The sequence below is a fragment of the Aythya fuligula genome, chromosome 1, assembly GCF_009819795.1.
Source record: "Aythya fuligula isolate bAytFul2 chromosome 1, bAytFul2.pri, whole genome shotgun sequence".
NCBI classification, from domain to species: domain Eukaryota; kingdom Metazoa; phylum Chordata; class Aves; order Anseriformes; family Anatidae; genus Aythya; species Aythya fuligula.
In genome coordinates this window covers 85252523-85275259 of record NC_045559.1, presented here as the reverse complement: position 1 = coordinate 85275259, position 22737 = coordinate 85252523, and the positions used below count along the sequence as shown (strand labels likewise).

At 44.3% G+C, this 22737-nt stretch overlaps 1 protein-coding gene across 1 annotated transcript; it reads right to left on the bottom strand.

The window, feature by feature from the left end:
- Window positions 1-2418: 2418 nt before the first annotated feature.
- Window positions 2419-21072, bottom strand: CD58 (CD58 molecule). The gene is made up of 10 exons (XM_032197734.1): window positions 20989-21072; window positions 14871-15173; window positions 13973-14224; window positions 13056-13151; window positions 12189-12236; window positions 11944-11976; window positions 10086-10142; window positions 9372-9419; window positions 9002-9037; window positions 2419-5120 (listed from the first exon to the last, which is right to left on the bottom strand). The coding sequence occupies exons 1-10, from the start codon at window positions 21044-21046 to the stop codon at window positions 5098-5100; spliced, it is 954 nt and encodes a 317-aa protein (XP_032053625.1). The 5' UTR covers window positions 21047-21072; the 3' UTR covers window positions 2419-5097.
- Window positions 21073-22737: the final 1665 nt, after the last annotated feature.

The following is a 22737-nucleotide window of genomic DNA, read 5'->3' as shown; positions in this document are numbered from 1 at the left end:
AAAAAAAGTTTCCTCATTCATTCATTTTTGCAGATGTTCAAAGAGAGGCATTGTGCAAAGCGAGTGGGAGAGAGCTGGCAGAGGCTGGAGCTCTTGGTCTTAAGTCAGCCTGCGATAGCAGCTGGTTTCTGTGCTTCTGATAAAGCTCTGAAGTTCCAAGAATTATGCTGAATTCTTCCCTGAAACTGTGGTTAATTAGCTCGAACTGTTCACAACGCTGTCACTCCTTGCTTTGGAAACAAAGCAGAGGATATCTGGTATAGAGGAATTGTGAAAACCACACCCTCTGAGACTTTCGTGTGCTGTTTGGTATTAAACTGCACAGGCTAAACGGAGCATATTACAGAAACTGGTTTGTTTTCTGGGAGGAATTTCTACCGTTTTGGACCATTTGGACCATTGTTTCTCATATTAATAACAAGAGAAGGAAAGCCAAGCAGGAAACAAACTGTATACCTGCTCTTAATACCACATACGTGACAGAGGACATCTTCACCTGAGAAGTTGTTAAAATGTACCTCAGCAGACAGCATCATCCTGTAAACCTGTTGAAGGTGCAGTGGAGAAGGATGCTTGGCTCAGGAGTTGTGACTTGAAAATAAATAAGTAAATAAATAAAGCACTTGGGGTTAAAGATGTTTTGGGAATCGCTTACTGACTTTTAAAATTAAATAAAACGTGTATGCATACATCACAAAAGACACTGGAATACTTCACATTGTTACATCTTTTTTTTAATAAATTATAAAAAACATATTTACAGTCAGAAGATAGCCCAGATCTAAATCTCCCCTCTTGTAGTTTAGAAACATTCCCCGTCGTCCTGTCATTATCTGCCTGAGTAAGAACTTGCTTCCCATCTGTTTTAAAAGCCCTCATTAAGTACTGAAAGGCTTCAAGGAGGTCTCAGAGCCTTCCAGGCTGAACATCCCCAGCTCTCTCAGCCTTTCTCCATAGGAGAGGTGCTCCAGCCCTCTGACAATCTTTGTCAAGCTTTTCATCCACCAGCACTCCCTGGTCCTCTGCAGGGCTGCTCTCGATGTGTTCTTCTCTCAGTCTGTCCTCATGTCTGGGATTGCCCTGACCCAGGTGCAGCACCTTGCACTTGGACTCGTTGAACCATATTAGGTTCTCAAGTTTGTCCAGGTCCCTTTGGATGGCTTCCCTTCCTTCTGTTGTATCAACTGCACCACTCAGTTTGGTAATCATAGACCCCCTTTATACCCTTAGTAACTAATAATGAGGTTTCAGTACCAGTAAAAGCACACAGGAGGAGCTTAAAAGTCCTGCAGAGCTTGTCAACAAACACACATTTGTCAACAGGCTGGCCAACTTCACGAGGAAATCTCTGAAATAGGAATGATGGCAAGGGAGCTCACAACCCACAGTTAGGTAGTAGTGGACAGGGGTCCGAAGTAAAAGATATAGGGTGACTGGAACCTTAGAAGGCAAAAAAATGAAAAAAAAAGGGGCAAAAGGAGGCCCATCTCAAAGGCACATACGCAAATGTGTGCAGTATGGAAAGCAAGTAGCAAGAACTAGAATTCCATGCAAGTTATATATATGTATATATACACATACATATATATACACACACACACACACATATATATAAATATACACACACACGCAATTTAGGAACACTGATGGTTCAGGTAAGGATGCTTTCAGGAAAGCCAAAACTCAACTATATCTGAGACTTGCAAAGGACATCAACAAGAGCAGGATCTGCTGCTATATTAACTGTAATTGAGCAAACAAGGAAAGTGTGGGCCCATTCCTGAATCCAGGTGGGTGATTTAGGGATACTGGACAGAGAAGACTTAGTTAATACCTTTCTTGCCTCATCTTCGTTAACAAGATCTCATAGGCTCTGAGTTTAGGCAAAGGGTTCAGGAAAAACCACCATCAGTCAGGGATTACCTGAGAACTTGATCCACACCAGTCCACAGGACTTTGATCAGATGTGCTCAAGGGTGCCGTGAGAGCTTGTTGATGTCACTCTGAAAGTGTTATCATCACTGGCCATGGCTATCAGGGAAGCCCCCGACAACTAGAAAAAATGAAAATGTTGCATCCATCTTCAAAAAGGTCCAAAAGGTCAACCTAGGAACCTACAGTCTCCTTTGCAGCCCTGGGAGAACCAGGTAGGTGGTTCTTTTGGGACACATTTCTGGGTTTGTGAAGAAAAATGAGCTGGGAAGAGTCAGTTTATATTTGCCAAGGGTAAATTGTGCCTAACCTACCTGACTGCCTTCTGTGATGATGAAATAAGTGGATTTCACAGAATCACAGAAGAGCTAGGGTTAGAAAAGGACCTCTGGAGATCGTCTGGTCCAACCCCCTTGTTAGGTGGGACCACCTAGAGCACATTGTGCAGGATGGCATCCAGGCGAGTTCTGAATATCTCCAGAGAAGAAGACCCCACAACCTCTCTGGGCAGCCTGTCCCAGTGCTCTGTCAACCTTGCAGTGAAAAAGTGCCCCTCATATTCAGCCAGAGCCTCCTGTGCTTTAGTTTGTGCCCATTGCCTCCCATCCTGCTGCTGGGCACAACCAAAAAGAAACCAGCTCCTTCCTCTCAACACCCTCCCCTCAGATATCTACACACATTGATGAGGTCTCCCCTCAGCCTTCTCTTTTCCAGGCTAAACAGGCCCTGCTCTCTCAGCCTGGCCTCATACAATAAGTGCTTAGCCATAAGTCACTAACCTGAAGTTACTGAGGAGCAGCAGGGGACACTTGATTTGTTCAGTTTAGAGAAGAGAAGACTGAGGGGTAGAAGAGAAGACTGAGGGGTGACCTCTTTGCTGTATACAACATCCTCATGAGGGGGTAGTAGAAAGGGAGGTGATGATCTCTCTGGTGACCAGTGGTAAGACATCAAGCTGTGTCAGGGGAGCTTCAGATTGGTTATTAGGAAAAGGTTCTTCACTGAGAGGGTGGTCAAGCACTAGGACAGGGTCCCCAGGGAAGCATTCACGGCCCTAAGCCTGTCAGTGATCAAGAAACATCTGGACAACACTCTTAAATATATGGTTTAATTCTTAGGTTGCCCTGTGTGGAGCCAGGATTTGGACTCTATGTTCCTTGTGGGTCCCTCCCAACTGAGGATATTCTACAATTTCGTGATTATCCCCCTCCACTCAGCATTCACTAGACTGCATTTGGTGTGGTACATCCAGTTTTTGTCCCCTTCAATAAGACATCAGTGAATTAGAGCAAGTTCAGTGAAGATTGACCAAGATGGTCAGAGGGTTAGAGCATTTGCACTGTGAGGTGCTCACACCTGCAGAAGAGTAGGCTTTAGGGGGTAATTAACAGCAGCTTTCCCATAGATGATCATGTAGATGGTGACAGTTTTTTTTAGCAATACCTGGTGGGAAGATGAGAGATAATGGACACAAGTTGAAACAACAGAGATTCAGACTGGATATAAGGAAATCGTTTTTCAACATGGAAAGCCAGACAATGAAAGGGGTTGACAGAGAGGCTGTGCAGTCTCCATCTTTGCAAGTTTTCAAGACCAGACTAGGTGAAGCAGAGTAACTTAGTCTCATTTCAGTGCTGACCCAGGTTTAAGCAGGGGTTTGCACTACATCAACTCCTGAGGTCCCACCTAGCTTAAATTTTCCCTATAATTTCTAATACTGCTATAGGCTCCTTTCTGTTGATAGTCTTCTCACCACCTTATTCGTAAACTTGAGAACTTAACATTGCACCACGCAGGACTGATTCATTAAACGTGACTGCAGGTACCAAAAGCAGACAGATTTGATCAACTATTTGGCTCAAGTATTACACAGACAGGGCAACATAGCAGAACTCGGCAATACGCCAGAATCTCTTCCACTTCTGGATGACTACAGGTAGAAGTCTTGAGTAATTACTTAATTACTAACAGCATGGATGTTCCTACACCACTACACGGGGGATAATTTGATCCCTGCCTTGCAATAAATGCTCGGTCCAATAAGGAAGACAAAAGAGAACTTTCTAATTTTGGGTTACGACTAAGAAACCTTTACGATTATTTACATATGCCCATTTCAAAATCAACTGCAATGGCTTTCACACTGCAATAAACACATCCAGCCTGCAGCATTCATGAAACATGCTTCACAGGTTGATGATTTGAAAACACGAATACATGGTATTCTTTTCCTCTTTCTTTTTGAGCTTCGGTATTTGTATGAGCTCAGTTTTCAAGTTTTAGTTTGCTCATGGCTGCAGACAAAAGCATGTTAGTATTCTTTAGAAATGGGTAGACTGACATTCTACTAGAATAATGTGAAGCAGCAGTTAAGACATAAAAGAACCCCCCAAAAAGCTGGAAGTGCAAAGAATATCAGAAGTTCAAGGTCAAAAAATACAAAACAGTGCTAATAGAGGCAGCTTTGTTCTAATGTGAGAATAAATTGAGTTGTAGCTCTGTCTTAAAGATAACCACCACTGGAAATGATCACAGCTTGCCAGTCTTCCGTTGATTCCAAGACATAATTTTCTTTGAGAATACTTGTCTGGATCACTGAGTTCCTGCTGGGGAACCCAAACTAGCAAGTTCCAATTGCAATCCATCTGGAACTTCTGAAGGATGAACCATCTTTCTTCTGACTGTAAAATACACTGATCCAGTAGTTGCACAGAAAGCTAATTAGTTTTTGATCTATATGTTTGAACATGCATAAATAGACCTTCTTTAGTATCTAAAAGGCTGCCAACTTCAACAGGTTGTTCTTGATGATCTTTCAAAGTCTCTTCCAGCCTGGGCTCTTTGATAGTGCTACACAACAGGTATAAAAAAATCCTTGGCCGTGTTTTTGTTAGTAGATGCTGTTCATTTAAAAACTGATACAAAACTGTATAGTAGAGATTGCTGCTCACGACTCAAGCTGTTTATCTTCATGCAGCATGAAGAAAAGGAGGTTATCCATTACGAGGGAAGAAAACCAGGCAGTTTTTCCTCAGTTCAACTAGCCTTCGAAACATTTCTTTGCAGATGACTTCAGTACTTCTGGAAAACCTTCAAGAGGAACGATAGTGGTCTTCCCCTGTTGAATTCTCTCCCATTAGGTCAAAACATTGTTTGGTCCACAAGTCAATTATTTGTGGCGTTTGATTCTGGAACCAAAAACAAACAAACAAACAAACAAGTATTATGTCTTCTCTTCTTGAAATTGTATGAGTTATACAAGAACACTGCAGGTTTTAAACACTAATACAGCGTGACGGTGAATTAAAACATTGCCGCATGATCCTAAACAATCCAGTTACAGCAGCTTTTTGACCCGTGGTTATCTGGTAGGCACCAGCCACTTACCACACACAATAATTTGTTTAAGCTTAGAGATGCTGCTTAACAACTGGAGCAGGTTAAGAACATTTACCAGTTATTGCCAGCCATCTGCTAAGCAGCTTGCAACCTGCAAGCCCGTTCTGACTCTGTGACTTTGGATCAGATAACTATGCCCCTACAACACCACTTTTACACAAAGACTTAGGTTTATGGTCTTTATACCAGCTGTGTACAACACATCCATGCAACGCTGCTGCTATTCTTTCCATGTGGTAATGGCAGGTGCTTTTGGAGGCGTGAGGTTTTGTTTGTTTGCTTTGTTTTGCATTTCTGATGAATAAACAGAGAGAGTTCTCATTTGACAAGCAGGAAAACTGAAGACAAAGTGAAGTTACAGTGCAGGAAGTTACAATCCAGGAAGTTCAAGGCTACATGCTCAGCCTAACTCACTGCATGCAACAGGCATCAACCTATAACCAGGCTGATTTTAAACAACGCATACACAAGGTCCTCTTACATCAGTGTTTCCCTGATGGTGCACACACAGCAACAGTGCAAGGGAAATCACCTGGACATGCCAAGGCACTATGCAACTCAGTCTTTGCTCCAGTTATCACAGCATTACTTCTCTCTTCCAGCAGTCTCTAGCTCAGCATCACTCCAGCCTAGGACAAGATGCCTGGAAGCAGTCTAGGAGAGCATCACATGGTGACACATGGCAATCCTCTCAATAGAGGATAAGACGAAAGATATCCCTAGTCTGGATCTCACAGGGCTCCTGGATGGATATGAAATATTTTTATGGCTTGTATCCTTAAAGTCCAAGCAGGGTAACTGTCTTACCTGTGGCTGACTTACACCAGCTTGATTACGAAACTAAGGAGAGTGATAGAGGAGCCATTTTGTTGTTTGTTTTTGGGGGGGAGAGGGGAGCAGCTATTTGCTTATATCTGTGCAGTGAGGAGGCTTGAGTATGAGATTGCTTTTCTCTTCTCATTTTATAGCTGTGCTGACAGGCAACAGGCTTCACACTCCCCACGCAACATGTAAAAAGTGTCACACAGCTTGCAAACAACGCCGAGAACAGCACAGCTACTTCTGACATCTTCCTCTGTTGTGGCACACAGCAAAGATGCATGACATAACAAAAATATTACGTCAGATGAGAAGTCCAGCAGTGTGCTCAGGTGGCCAAGAAGGCCAATGGCATCCTGGCTTGTATCAGAAACAGTGTGGCCAGCAGGGCTAGGGAGGTGATCGTCCCCCTGTACTCAGCTCTGGTGAGGCCGCACCTCGAGTACTGTGTTCAGTTTTGGGCCCCTCGCTACAAGAAGGACATCGAGGTGCTTGAGCGGGTGCAGAGAAGGGCGACGAAGCTGGTGAGGGGCCTGGAGAACAAGTCCTACGAGGAGCGGCTGAGGGAGCTGGGCTTGTTCAGCCTGGAGAAGAGGAGGCTCAGGGGCAACCTTATTGCTTTCTATAGGTACCTCAAGGGAGGCTGTAGCGAGGTGGGGGTTGGCCTGTTCTCCCACGTGCCTGGTGACAGGACGAGGGGGAATGGGCTTAAGTTGAGCCAGGGGAGTTTTAGGTTAGATGTTAGGAAGAACTTCTTCACTGAAAGGGTTGTGAGGCACTGGAACAGGCTGCCCAGGGAAGTGGTGGAGTCACCATCCCTGGAAGTCTTCAAAAGACGTTTAGATGTAGAGCTTAGGGATATAGTTTAGTGGGGACTGTTAGTGTTAGGTCAGAGGTTGGACTCGATGATCTTGAGGTCTCTTCCAACCTAGAAATTCTGTGATTCTGTGTGATTCTGTGATTACCTAGAAGCACAGCACAGAGGAGTAGGTGCCCTTTCAAAGCAGCATGTAGCAGTGGCATTATACACTGACTACCTCATTTGGTCTTCAGTATTTCTTCACTGGCAACTCACAGGATCCAACTGAGTTATTCCAAGATAGCACAGCTTCCTCTCCAGTAACACAGCCCTGTTTCAAGCCTGCTTCCTTGTTTCACACCTGTTTCCTTGTCAGTTTCTTTTGCATCACAGAATCAATTTTCTTATCCTCATTCCTACTTACTGAGTATCTACGTCAGTGGTTTCCAAAGTAGGGTGCACCTAGGGGGCGCAACACAAACCACTGTGATGTAGAAACAAAATATTTTTGTGCCATTAATAAGTAAATATGCATATATTGGGGGCATGTGCTCAAGCTATTTTACTGATAGGATTCATAATCAAAAAAAGGTTTGGAGAACACTGTTCTACATCTCGAAAAGAAGAAGCCAGCATGAAACACCCACATCTGCAACTCTTAACCAAGGGCTATACAACAGACAAAACAACGTTCTTCCTTTTCTCCTGAGGAAATGAAAATTATTTTCAGTCAATCTGCAAATTTATCTTATTTCCAAACAGAAATGCTTCAATTCACACTTGCATATAGTGTGCGTTTCATAAAAGCTTTCAAAACACTTTTCAAACATTTAAGTCAGATTTAAAATTTCCAATCAAAAATTTTCTGGTGTCCCAGCTAATAAATTTGAAAACAAAACTTTTAATTTCACAAGTTTCAAAACATTTTTTTCCATCCATTCCTTTTTTCCCTCACCCAGTTTGCTATAGCTGACCTAATTCCACATGCATCCAAAATTATTTTTTAAGAGACGTTTTATTTGTCAAGTGCTTTTTAACTAGTTCTGTGTAGAACCACCAGCACTATCAAAGGCTTAAGCTCTATGACAACAGTCCATGATCTCTGCCACCAGGCTGATTCTCAGTTAAACTGTGGCTGTCCTACAGCATGCTGAAAGCACAGCAAAGCTTTATAGTGTGAGAAAGTAACCATTCAATGCTGTTATTTTATGCATATGCTGATGGCCTGCTATCACTACAACAGCCCCCCACACACCTCTTGCCTTCCCTCCCTCCTTCCCTTTACATCCATCGCTGACCAGTGCCCCATCTCCTCCAGTATGCTACCCCAGTGCTTACCAAAGCCCTTTATGATCAGATTTAGCCTGTTAACCTAGCAGAAGATAATGCAATTTGTTTTCCTGTTGGGTCAATTTCCTGCTAACATGGCTCACAGAGGCATGTGATAAACATCAGAGCAGGACCAAGGAGCAAGACCTCCCCTTTTAGCGACAGTAAGCTGCTAGATTGGCTCAGCCCATCCTATCAGTTATAGTCTACATGGAAAAATTTTCACCCATCAGAACTGATAATTGATTATAGGACTTAACTAACTCAAGCAGTATGAAACTGTAAGAAACATTGCATCGTTGCTGTCTGAATTTCACTAATAAGATGTAGCATTGATCAACTATTTCCCTGTGCAGAGTAATAACCAGCTTTCTCTTTCCACATATAAGGTTCTCGGGCTCACTAGCCTGTCTACTTTGAAGAGCTTTCCCACCACAGCCTTGTAGGTTTAAAAACAAGCACAGACCACAAGAAAAACACAAGTTAAGTAAGCTCAGCATTCTTTATGAGAAAAGAAAATGCACCTGCACACCCAAGCAATAAGTTGTCACCCCTCCCCATGAGTCTCACGCTCAGACAATCCCGGAGCTCCCCCCACTCCCCCGAGATGGAACAAGAGTAAGCCCACCGAGACCTGGGCCATTAACAGTCAGCAACAATAAGAGCCCTGACCAACAGTTTCCACGTGGACTACACAAAACACATCCCCTCTTTCCTCCATACCTGGCTCCACAGTGTCCTCATGTCCCCTTCCAGATGCTGCAAAGGCCAAGCACAGAACACACTCAGAAACCCACAGCACCACCCATAACTTCACAACCAGAAACGCGACGGAGGGAAACTAAAGCCCAGGGAAGGTACTTGCTCAGTGCTATGTAACAGACACAAGGATCCAGGTCTTTTCGACTTCTCGTCTAGTGATTTACCCACCAACATTTACTGTTTCTAAGGCAACAAGTCTGTCTAGGCCAACAGGGGAATGGAAATCTCTGCACTGAGGACATGGTAGTATGTTTTAGACTGTCAAAGGCCACATGCAAAATTAATTCCCCCCTTGTGTTGCCATGTTTTAAGGCACCTTCACACTCCTTACCTCCTTCTGTCTCTTCTTCCACAATGTCAGGAGGTTGCATAGATGCAGCTGCAGGTAAACAGAAACGTGCGTGGATGAAGCACAACAGTTTGCAAAATATGCAGCTCTACTTTAAACTGACAGTCTCACTAGTTACAGAACAAATACAGCATATTCTCCAGATGATTCACACGTTAAACCTGTATTGAAGGCTTTGCAATTAATTTTAACTTCCCACCAGCAATCACTTCAGTTCCTAAACCATAATCTGCATTATGCATCTGTTTACCGCTTTACAAAATCTTTCTGCAGTGGGTTTACTTAAAATGATTAAGCTGCACAGATTCACCATAAGAAACCAGACAACTGAGAAGAGAATCCACATCTCCTTTCTTTACTTCATAGATGTGTCACACTAACACTGTGACTTTCTCTTTGCAGACTAATTGAAATGTGGGTACGTTTAAGTGTACTGGCAAAAGAATGTTTTTGTTTGTTTGTTATTAAAATCTTTTTTTCATCTTCTTGAAACCCACCAGTAGTAGTTTCTGAACTTCAGAGATGTCTGAACCACAGGCTAGAACCATAGCTCTAACAAACATATGAAAATATCAAAAGGAAATTATTTATCTTAAATCCTGATGACAAGATCTTTGAACTTTGACTTGCCCAGGGGAAAAACAAAAACAACAAAAAATACCCCCAAACCCTGTTTTCATGGCACTGCCTCCTTACCTACGTTATCATTTCCAGGCCTACCACCATTTGCTTCACTTTTGTCTTCCTCCCCATCTGTAAAAGCATTGACATAAGAAATTAAACATATAGAACATTTCTTCAAAAGGTGACACGGTAGTTTACAACCCAAGAAACATCCTGCTTCAGCCTTGTATTAATTTCAGCACCTCGTGTAAGATACCAGACTGAGAACCCCACGTGCAACCCCTGTTCATTCTACTCCAGAGTAGTCCAGAAGGGCGCTGAGCTCACAGCTGATGGCTAGAAATTCCCCACTGAGAAAGATTTGGTCTGGTGACCCCCGTAACAAAGGATTTTTTAGTCTTCCCTTGTATGCCCCTCGTGATCCAGACTATGATGATCTAGTCTGGTTCATAGGAACAGACATACATAGGAACAGACCACAGTGGTCCTGGCACCAAGATGCATATTGTGAAAGCACAGACCGAAGGAGTTGTCCCCTTCCTTAGGGGATCACTGTACAGAGTTCCCAACCCCCGATGCACACAGCCACAAACCAGGGAACTGAACAGTGTCATTGCTTGCTGTAAATTAAAGAAAAAAAGGTAGAAAATGAAAAGCAGGATTAGAATGGACAGCAGGCACATAAGTAAAGATCTGGACAGGAATACAGACAATGCTGAGAATCTGTACTTCCTGCAGAAGGGCATCATGTAAAGAAATCAGGGATGGACAGCAGACTGGTAACTAATGGAAAGAGGTGAGGAGCTCCTTCACAAACTTTCTCCTTGCCTCATCTTGGCTGTTACAAGAAGACAGGCATGCAAAAACATGCGTAGAAGTTTATCAAAAGGCACTGTTAACAGATTTTTATTTTTTTTTCCTGAAACAACCAGAAGGGATTAGAGAAAGAAAAAGAGACCATTGCAATTTGGCCCACAGGAGATAAGCATGCACCGTAGTCTTTCCTTCAGCACAACAGAAGCAAGGATCAGGCAGTTCTGCACAACTGACTAGCAACATATACATCTTCACCAGTGCTTAGATGGGTTTTCAAGATATAACCAAGGTAAACTAACAGCAAACTCCAGACAATCTGGTGTGATAACACCAGTCATCATTATATTTACTGTCATCATTATAATTTGTGCTAAATGCATAGCAGCAACTTCCACCCCCTGGAAATACCAACATCCCTAGTCAAATTCAATGCACAGAAAAAAAGGCTAGCGGCCCAAATTCCAAGACAGGCCAGCAAGACATTTCCATAGGGACATCACTTATTCCCAATGTATTACAGTCATGCCTAGCCCTAAGAACTTGATATGAATACTGGGATTAAAAAATAAAAATAAAAAGTCAAATTTCTGAAAGAAAAAGTTTATATAAAAGGGGCAGGCAGATAAGATTAAAAGAGACAGAAGAAAAACCATCCTCATTTCAGCACACAAACCAGCTCTAATTAACCAGGCAAAAAGACTGCTTTATAGCATGCAAGTTTCCATCCCTCATGCTGAGGCCAGCCCCCAGTCTCCATTGTCAGAAACAAAATTCACCCCCAGAGAGAGCTGCTAGCCAGGCAACTCTCAGGCTGCTTCCTGTCGGTAATTCTGCCAGCCCCACTAACTCCTACACTAAGTGCAAAGCGATTATCTGCTGCTGGACCTCAACTGAGGCTTTGAGGTTGAGCGTGCTTACACTGAAATTCACCTCAAAAACATACACATGGCAAAAAAGGAAAGAGCAGATCACACTCCTTGTTACAACCAACAGGTGATGTGAAAAAGAAAAGTTAAAAAAAAAAAAAAAAGAAGCAGCACTAAAGCGCAGAAGTATTTCTAGTAAGAAATATTTGTGGACTGTTAATTGCAATGACCTGAAACGGGTTTCTTACCTGTGTTATTGGCTCCAAGTAGACGAGCTGCTCCTATAATAAAAAATATATATGTATTTTGAACATGTATTGATGACCTGTAGAAAAACATCTATACTTTGTTAAACTGCTAAGGCCTATAAGAAAACTTACTTCTGTATCTGTCAAATGAAAGACTATGCTGCTACAAAAAAAGCTGTCAAGTTGGGACTAAATTAAAGCAGTAGCCTTATTTCTAAACATTTGTGACAATTCAGCTCTCTTACCTGGAGCAATCATCTGATCAGCTCTTCCTGTTCCACAGTTAGCTTTTTCTGCACCAAAAAAAAAAGAGGAAAATATCTGGAGATATATCACATGGAATTACAGTTTTGTGCTTTTGGACACTAGCTGACAGCCTCCATCCCCCAAAATGAGGCACAGCAAGTTTATTTTCTAGAATCGTCAAGAGAAGCGTGGTCAAGCCTTCATTGTTTCAAGGGAAAACAGATGAACTGTTTCAAGTCTAATTGATGGCAGGTATAGTGACACCCCTCATGGGCTGATATCAAGCATAATATTGTTTAACATCAACAATGTGGACAAGGGCACAGAAGGCAGCCTCAGCAAATTTGCAGATGACATCAAACTGGGGAGAGTAGGAGATATGCTGGAGGGCAGGGCTGCCACTGAGAGGGCTTTCAACAACCTGGAGGAACACGCTGGCCAAAAGCAACTGTGTAGTTGTGCATCTGTTGAAATCACCCCATGGGAAAGTACCTCGTTAGCTCTACCTGGCTGGAAAACATCTCTGCAGAAAAGAACCCAGACCTGCTGAATAACAGAGCTGAACATCAGTCAGCAACGTGCACGTGCGGCAAGAGTCTACCGTATACTGGTCTACCGCATGCTCATCTGAGAAAAATATGCAAGTACAAACTAGTGTTTCCCAGTACACCAAGCATAGCAGCTGAGTGCAGCAAAGTTCAGTATATTAGCTCCTTTAGATTTACTAGTCTTTGTCTAAGCTGTACTTGTTTCTGCTACTGCAATCACAATACATCCCATGGTCAGAAACTTTCATACGTTCTACAGAACTTAGATCAGCGTAATCTCAAAGCACGTTGGGCTCAGCCAAGAAATGCCATACATACTTCTGAACAGGTATATTAGCCCAGCTCCAACGAAGAGAGAGGCAACAACAACGGCAATAATAAGCCCAGGTCTGCTTCTTTTTTGAGATCTGTGTTCTTTAAAAAAGCAAAATAAATTATGATTGATTAGTTAAAATGCAACATTTTAAGGTGACGCACATCTCAGTAGAAATAATATCCCATGTACATTTTATAGCTATTTAATTTTTAAAAAGTAAGCCCAAGAAGTTAATGCTCCAGATTTAGTTATCAGCAAAACCCTAAGCCAGCTCCAGAAAAGTCACACGGTAACTAACTCAGTTCAGTGAAAGCACATCATCACATGGAAGGTGATGGCTCAGTTCTAGGGCCAGTTCTGTGGAGGCTGAGAGGCCACCCCACGGCTCTCTGCAGCTCCCTGAGGAGGGGAAGCACAGAGGAGGTGCAGCCTCTGCTCCCGTCACCGATGATGGGATGCATGGGAAGGGCACAACGCTGTACCAGGGCAGGGTCAGACTGGATGTCAGGGAAAATTTCTTCCCCGTGAAGGTGGTCAAACCCTGGAGCAGGCTTCCTGGAGAGGTAGTATATTCTAACTTAACTAAAGGGGTCAGGCAGATGGACGAGATGATTTTTGTAGGTCCCTTCCAACTGAACTATTCTATTCTCCAGGCATCTCCCTCTATCACTCATTTCAAGTCAAAACTGAAGGTTTTATTTTACTGAGATCCCTACAAGATGCATCTTTCCAGGGGGATCAAACTATCAACACAGTACCTTTCGTCAACCTTTAAACACACTTGTAGCAGACAAAAGGCTTCTGATGCTTTTTAGTCTTTCAATTCAACTTTCTGAGAAGTTGAGAGAAATCTTACAGTCAAAATCCATGCTATTTTCTAATTCAGCCTCAGAATTGCATATACAACCCAACCCATTACCTTGATAAGTTGCAAAACACTGATTCAAAGTGATTTCGGAGCTCTTATTAACTTCCAAGTATGTAACGAAACATGTAGCTTTTCCCCTAGTATCAACATTCTCTTCAGGGATCAAAACCACTGGGCCCGTGGAAGTTTTCCTGCCAGTGATCTTCCAAACATAAGTCAGAGGCCCCTGGAAATCTGCTTCACATGTTAGCATTAAGTTGCCATCACTCAAGTTGCAATTTATTTGAGGTGTAGAAGGGGCATCTGAAAGGAGAGAAAACATGTTGTATTACTTTTGGTTGCACACTGCCTTGAGTTTTAGCACAGGACAAGGGTTGGAGCGATATTAGCAGCAGAAAAGCATATAGATAAAAATGCTTTTTTTTTGAGGGGAGCACATGTGCGTAAGAGGAATGTATTTCTGAAAGTGGCCCTGTTCCTGGTTCTTCAGTGCCTAGGTTTGATGCTCCTCGTGGTTCATTGTCAGTAGGTTTAATATACACACTAGTCAATCATCTTTCCCAAAGACGACTAGTGAGGCTGTGCAGATCGGCACAGTACAACGTCACAAATATTTAAAGATACAACATGCCCGCAGGAGCATCTTTAGTAGAGGCATACTGCTTAGGGCAACTTGGTCAGCTTGCTCAGAGAGCTTGATTTTCTCTCCGAAACCACACAGCGTGCCACCCACCCACATTCTGAACGCCACGCCAAGGTAAGCAATGATGGGCACAGCGTAGATGCCACCTTTGAAAACTTGTTTAAAGTGTCTCAGCAACTTAACAATGGAGACAAACAGTCCCCCACTCTCTCTGTTTGCTTCTCTGCCAAATAAACACTCCACTTTCTAGCCTTCTTAAAAGGGAACAAAGCGGTGCAGTTCTTTGGGCAGTTCGTCCATACTTACCTAACACGGTAAGATTAAATGTAAAGACACCACTTTCTTTACCACTAGAAAAACGTTCTAAACGGTATGTTCCTTTATCACTGTTCTCCAGTTTAAATATGGTCAAGTTCCCACTCTCCTTGTTAAGCAAGCTTCTACTCCGGAGGGAATTAAAATACGTTGGTTCGCTTTGCGCATCCCATTCAGCCACTTTGTCTTTGTTTTTTGTCCAAATAACTTCGTCTATTTTACTGTCTGATTTTACTGGAAAAGTAAAATTTTCTCCTGAAATGCCAAACACTTCCTCTTCACAGTAGATGTGTGCTATAGGGGAAAAAAAAAAAGAAAAAAGTTGCTTTAACTTTTTTTTAATAAACTATTACTTGACCAATGCTGTACGCACTGTTACATTTCAATTTATCATAAAATTCAAACTGAGGTTAAAAGCACATCTTTTGCACATAAAAAGCACATAGTTTTGCAAAGTATGTGTTAGTTAAGAATTACCCAAAGCCAGCCCGTCTTCACAACCATATGATAAGCATAAGAAATGGATCCAAATCCCACACCCTAACCTCAGGTATAGTCATTGTCCCAGTCTGCTTCCTTATCCTAAGCTCCTGTATGTTTAGTACCTTCCGTCTATTCACCTGAGTTAAGCCTCCTGCCCATAGTCCGGTGAAAGAGATAAGATGAAGAATTGTCGCCAGTGAAATCTACCTCAGCATCTTGTTGCTGACAGCTTAGACTGGCGGCTCTTAAAATCGCAAGACTACCCTGCCGTGGCAGAAATGCATGTCCATATAGATAAAAACAAGTCAACAGTCAGATCGAGCTATGCTTGAACGAAGGACACAGATTGATGGCATGAATACTTCGTAGTGCTCATAAATCAAGGCAGACACTGCGGCTTTATTGCATCAAAAGAGCAGATCTCTTCCCTTCACTGCGTAGGAGCCCAGAAAGCAAGTCGTGACCCATCTTGCTCCGCATCTTATCTCATCTTATCTCCTTTCCAAACAAAAACAAAGGAGGTCAGCCAGGCCAATCCTTAAGAAGACTGGGTTTCCAGCTGCCGAAGAGCAATGCTCACCAGCGTATTGTGTGTCCTGCTCCTCTGCCTGCAGCCACACCAGGGAATCAAGGACTTTCTCCGACAGGAGGTGGAAGGCAAGAAATGGGAAAGGCATTTCTATGTGCTTGGGTAGAGAACTGCAGACACAGAAGGTCTTCCCTGTGCCTTTCTTCTCATGGATCACCCAATTTGTTTGCAATTCACCCGTGAATGTACTCTTCTCGTGCTATTAGTTCCTACTGCTCGCTATCTGCACCTGTGCTGTGGTGTTTTCCAAGCACAGGAACTGGAACATTATGCAGAGTAAAGAGGGCTCAGGTATCGCTTCCACTCCTTTTTAACACAACCCACCTCTCTTTCTTTGTCTTCTGTCCCATTCAGGCCGATACCAACATCTCAGTTGTTCCCACTGCTCCAGTACGAGCACTTCTATTCACCCAGCTCAATTACCAACCTCCAGAGAAGAACCCAAGAGCCCCAAAATTTGTGTTTGGAGAGCCCAAGAAGGCGGGCTGTTGAAGCACTGTCGTGACCCGAGGAAGCCTGGAGTCTTGCTCAAGACTCTTGTTTTACACAGACGATTTCTGCAATTGCCTTTTCCTCAAGAAGTCCTCTCTCACCACCTAGGGAGAAGGAGAAGAAGTGGAGAAGTCCCTGCTCTAGCCACTGGGAAATTCTGCTTCTTGATAAGAGACACGGTCAAGCTGTGGTGGCCCAACACTGCAGCACGCACACGCCGAGGCACGGTGGCTGCTGAAAAGAGCAAGCTAACACAGCTCTTTTTTTGGGGAGCAAAGCAGCCGCTTGCTGGGGGCCTTGGGCGTGAGCAAGGACTTATTTTTATAATAGCAAGAATTTTCAGTTCCTCACCCCTCTTCCACTTGCACCTCGTAGATCCCTCAGCTCCCCCTCAGTTTCCTCCCCAAGCCTCTTCCACTCCCCTTGTCCTCTTATTATTTCTCCAGGCTTTCTCCTCCTCCTCCCCATCATGGTCACTGCCACTATGCACTTGTGCATTAGGTCTGCTTGGGACAGGCAGAAATTCCTTCACAGCATCCCAAATACTAGGTCTGGGACCAAAAGAGTGCTGATAAAACATCGGTGTGCGTTAACTGTTGCAAAACAGGACTTGCACAACCAGAAACCTCTCTTCTCACTTTCTCTACATCATCTGGGGCTTCCTGTCCCCCCTTAATTTTTTCCTTTATTTACTAAGTTGTCTTTATCTCATCTCGTGCGTCTGTCTTGCTTTTGCCCTTTTGGTTCTCTGCCCCATACCACTGAGGTGGAGTGAGCAAGCGATTGCGTGGGGGCTCCGCCACTTTCAGATCCCTACCCATCTCTGACTCATCTCTGGCAAAGCAGCCAGAAACTTCAAGTTTTACCCTTGAATTCAGGACAGGATCTGATCCAGAACTGCGCAGCCCGGGTCTGTGTCTTCAAAGATCTGAAATCCCTGGGCACATCTCAACAGGGATATCGACTGTGCAGCTGTAGGAAGTTTTCCTCATCTTTAAAACTAGCTCTTGATACAAAAGTAAGGAGATGCTTCTAAATAAATGTCTTTTTCAGAAGTATCCTCAAGGCTACATTTCCAAGCTGGAAAAGATATTCCTCTCTGTGAAGGCGTGGACTCTTATTTTTGTGGTAACTTCTCTTTTTGCCAAAACATTACACTAAGCTTATTCCTCCAGAAGCCTGTTTGTTCTGCACTAAACAAACCTATCGATAAAAATACTCCATCTCCAGCCAGATGTCTTTCAACAGACTGTCACCATGGCCAAAACAGCAGGTGCCAGCGAGAGCAAGGCATCCACGAGGTCACCAGCACTTCAGGCACTCCGGCACCCTGCAGCCACGCGGTGCGGTGGTTAACGCCGTGCTCGGTGCCTGCGCTCGCACCCGGCAATGCAACAGGGAGGGGAAAATCCTGGTGTAACGGCCCAGAAACACATGGCATTATTAGCAATCCTCGCCTACTCGTGGTTCTCACCGTGGCCCTGGCTCACGGGGAGTTTTCACTTCTGCTCGGTGAAGTTAACTCAGACGCGCAGGTAGCACCGCAGCCCCGGTGGTGCCGACTTCACCAGGGCTTTAAAGCAGGGGTGGGGAAGTTTTGCAGTTTTTTGGTCTTTGCAAGAAATGCAGAACTTCCTCTGTTTATTCGGGAGGAAGGTAGCCGGAACTACGAGACCAGATGCCTGCTGCACACAGGTGACTGGAAAATATTTTTCTATTCCTACTATTTAAAGCCACTTAACATCGGTGCTAGCCATCTCCTGAAGTAAATACACTCCAGGAACAACTTGAATTTGTCCACCCATTCATCCCAACACCTTGTGACTCGTCTCAGGGAATAGAAAGACGGAGCAAAAAAAAAAAAAACAAACGAGCAGTTACAGAATTTTTATGATCACAGAGCATGTATTCGTGTGTGGAAAACAAAAAAAAAAAAAGGAAGACATTTTAAAGCCACAGTGAAAAACAAACTGGTCAAACTCCTTAAGGAGGAAGAAACAAAGAGCCATGCTGAAGGTAAGCTTTTTGGGGTCAGTTGCTTTTTGAGGAAGTAAAAAAAAAAAAAATTAGCATTGCTAATAAGTAACTTCCTGCAACCTTGTGATCAAGGTATACAAAGTAACCTCTGCTCCTAGGCAAACCACGCTGTTTCCCCTTCGCTCAGTTTGTGTAAAAGAAGTCAGACTGGAAAATGAAGCATTAAAAGGAACCCAGCAAAATGGAGAATTCAGAAACAGTTATGCTGCTTAAATATTATTTAAGTTAAATAAAAAAATATTTTTAAATTAATTAAAATTTTAGAAAAATCACTAATACTGAATTGAAGCTCAGGGTTCCCAGCTTTCAGAAGAGCCTCGTGACAGGTTTAAAATGCTTCTAACTCTTCTAGTTTACTAGAAGAAGGTGCAGGGTTTGAGCCACAGTCACTACTACCACCTTCTTTTTCCTCTTTACATGCCCTCTCTGGGATCCCACAATTGAACACAGCTTGGGCTTGAATTCCCAATGAGTGATTTTAGAGCCATCAAAACCACTCTCCTTCAAAGTCCTTCCCGGCCTCAACATGATCTTCACTCCTGAAGCATTGCATTATACATCTGTGGCTATATCAGACAAAAGCCTGACCTGGCAGGGACTTGCTAAAAGCAGCAATCCCTACGTATTGAGCTCTTCTTGATTATCTGAAGACAAGAAGCAGTACTTTGAACCTGGGTGGAGTGATGGGAGGGCTGGGATCCAGAAGACGAGGGAAGAGGTGCCACAAATAGCATACTGCTGTTGACGACATCTTCCAAAACAGGAAACTTACATGCCAAGATAAAGCGTGGATATATGAAAACTTGCCTGCCAAAGACTTAACTGCGTGCACTTGGGCATGCTAGTCTGACTTCTGAAGTTTTGATTTTCTTATACATGTATAGAAGGTTGTTTTACCTTTGTATAATCTACGTGCAGCAGTAAGAACGTTTACACATAGGCAACAACATTGATAATGGCAATAAAGTAAGCATACAAACAAAAAGAGGGTGTGTAATCTTGCCAAGTAATTTAGTCTGCACCAGCAGAGACATTCTATTTGTACTCCTGATCTCTTACACTAATCAATTAATACAGAATTTTAGAGAGGAAAGAAAAACACCTAGCCATCTTTTTTTCCTCAAAGAAGCCTATTATTATATTGGCTCTCCAATTGCCTAATTAGCATCCTCTCTTCTTTACACCTCCTCTTCTTTTAAACTAAGCATTGTTTGGGAATTTGGACTCTCATTTGCTCAGTAAGTCTAGAGCACCTGGCCCCCGATGCCCAGACTACCTGTGGCATGCCAGCCTACTTTCTGTAAGATCCCAATGTGCCTCCACAAAGGGAAAAAAAATGTATAAATGCACAAGGAGATATTCTATTACTCATGCATTACTGACATTTAGAATTTTATCTTCAAAATAGTTGTTGACTAGATGAATAACTTGGGAAATAGTGTTAAGGCTCAAATCCCGGCATTGCATGCAGAGAGCCCTGCAGGTGTACAGCATCTCAGCTTCTCCACTGGTCCTCTGCTCTCTGAAGGCCTTGGCTGCAGAACAATATCGTGCAGTTGTAATTAAGCAACAGAGGCTTCTTGAACTTCTGGAATAGCATGGGAGGAAATCTCAGGGACTTGCTCTGAACAATCCTACTGGTTAGTAGAACACTAACCTACTTGTTAGACACCCTTTTCCTGAAAAGGAGATTGTACTACATCCTATTTTAGGCACATCCAGGACACTCCCTGAGCAAGAACAACAACAACAAAAAAATAGACACACAATAGAAATAGAACAAGCCATGCTGCTTAGCCCAAATAGCAAGAGCAGCTCCTGCTCGCTGCTGAAGCTTTGTAAATCCACCTTTCATTTCACAGGTGGGCGAGTTTTAACTCCAAGTCTCAGGTTCGCAGCTCTGGGCAAGCTCCCTGCTCCCCAGGCACACGGGGTGCCATTTGGATTAAGCCGGTTTTCACTTAGTAATTCAGCAGAAGTGAGCATTAATAATTTACTTCACAAAATGGGATGGACGGGAAGGAACGGAAAGGAGCGGATGAAGAAATTGGATGTGTTTTTTTTTTTTTTTTTCCTTGAGAAAGAAGACACGCAGAATACAAAATATGCAGCCATGACAAGAATACATATATATAGGGAGGGGGTGTAGGAGGGATTTTTGTTCTTTAAACAACCGAGCCTGTTCTCCTGAACTGCAGAGCACCGCAGGGACTGGGGACGAGCGTGGCGGCACAGCCCAGCCTGCTTCCGAAGAAATGAACTCATCGCCGGCGGCTCTGTCCTCCTGCACCCTTTCCTCACCCAAATCCCCATGTTTACAGCAAGCCCGAGACCCCCAGGCACCCCGACACCCACAAACACAGCGTTAGGTGCCCGGGAATCGGGGGGGGGGGGGGAACCAGGCTCTGCCCACCGCCGTGAGGCAGGGGAGCAGCCAGCGGGGCAGCCCCGCGCTTCGCACCACCCCGACCCCCCCGGAGGGGTCCCGGTCGCCCCTTGGCTACTCACTCAGGAAAGAGGCGACGAACAGCAGCTTCTCCAGCCCCCATCGGACCTCCAGCTTCATCGCTGCTCTCCTCCAACCAAGGCTACAAGGAAACGGAAGGCAGCTCGCACCGCCCCCCCCCCCCCCAGTCACGCCCAGCACTTCCCCGCCGAGCTGTTTGCTGGGTGGTGCCTGCTCCAGTGGAGGCGCCTGCCCCCAGAAAACTGGGGGGTCCCCTCGTTTGTGGAGACGCTGTGTTCAGGGTTTGGGGTGTGTAGGTGCAGGCTGAAGGCCTAAAAGCCGAGCCCCGGTGAGGGCAGGGCTCCAGGCTGCACCCCGTCTCCTCAGCGCTGCCCAGGGTGGGTGAGCAGAGGTGGCCCTGCCTGCTGAGCTGAGGGAAAGCCAAAAGGCAAAAGAGAAAGCAGCTGGCAGCTGCCCAAAAGCCATTGAGAAAACTCAAACAAACTTAACATTCCCCTTCATTCGTGGCTGGCCTTTCACACTGCGACGCGTTACTAAGAAAGGGAAAATACCACAACAGTTTGGGAAACTTAAATAAGCATCTGCACAGAAACCTGTTGCTCCAGCAGCAACCATGCTCCAGCTGCGTTCCCGCAGCTGTAAGCTGCTGTCAGAGTGGCTCTCACTCTCAGTGAATTGCCTTGGCTGAGGAGAACCCAGCAGCTGGCTGGCCCAGCCACACCTTTCGCAGCCTCGGGGCATGCTCAGTTTCCAGGAATTTTCTTCTAGGATTTTCTGTGAGCTCCCTTACCTCGTCACTGTGGCTCTAGCATGGGCTAGAGTGACACAGTGGGCTGAGCAATGCTGTCTCGGTCCTTACTAAATGACAGAATAACACTGAGTCCTGCTCCATAGATAGCTTGTACCAACGTGCTTATCTGCATGGCACAGAAGTGGCTCCAGACGGAGTCAGACCCACCCCAGAAATTACTTTTTCTCAGGGACAGGAACACACTGACCGCTCTTTCTGTCCCTCAGTCCTCGCTCCTACTCTCAACCTCTGTCAAGGGCCAAAAAGCAGCTCCCTACACTGTAAAGGCTCCGAGTTGCAGTGTTTACACCAGAAATCTCATATGGCCATCTTCCTGCAGTTTGCTGGTCACCAAGCAGCTTCCTGCTGCTGACTACCCTTCCTGTCACATAAAATGCCCTCCCAAAATTGCAGTGACTTTAGGTGAAACCTTATTGCCTGGGAGGATGCTGCCTCCCACCTTGCACTACAGCATTCCTGTAGGTTTTTGAGATCTTCTGGGCTAGGAGAGAGAAATCCGAAGGGGGAGCAGACACTTTTACTTCGATAATTTTAGTCTGGAAGGAACCGCAGGAGGTCACCCACACACACCGAAAGCAGGGCTGACTTCTTCCTGCTGAAGCCGCTCCACTTTGTAGAGAGCAATTAGGGCTTCATGGCACAGAGAAAGTGAGAGAGAAACTTCAGTCCAGTGGCTGGGACACTCCCTTAGGCTCATCCAGTTTGGGGAGAAAACAGGGATATGTGGCAAGGATGCAGTGTCCTCCCTTCTTGTGCATGCCCATGTAGTGATGCTAGCTAGAAGGTCTGTAAAGCGCTCATTGAAGACACATTTTTTTCTCCTTTCCTGAGAATCCAGTCTGACTCATCCATCCTTTCCCTCCTACACTTGCTAAATCCATCTTCAACATTTTTCTCCTATTCTATCATAGTCTGGACACTCTTCTGAAACTCGAGTTTGAATCTCTTCTTGCTGGGCTAACTCAACCTGGTTCCTCCG

Bases quoted from the DNA above. Each gene is read 5' to 3' on its own strand.
- CD58 (XM_032197734.1), bottom strand. From the start codon at position 21,046: ATGAAGCTGGAGGTCCGATGGGGGCTGGAGAAGCTGCTGTTCGTCGCC. The intron at 13,152-13,972 runs GTAATGGGTTGG...GCTTTTTTAAAG, and splicing joins GTGTTTTGCAACTTATCAAG to AACACAGATCTCAAAAAAGA. The intron at 9,420-10,085 runs GTAAGGAGGCAG...GTTTACCTGCAG, and splicing joins GCCTGGAAATGATAACGTAG to CTGCATCTATGCAACCTCCT.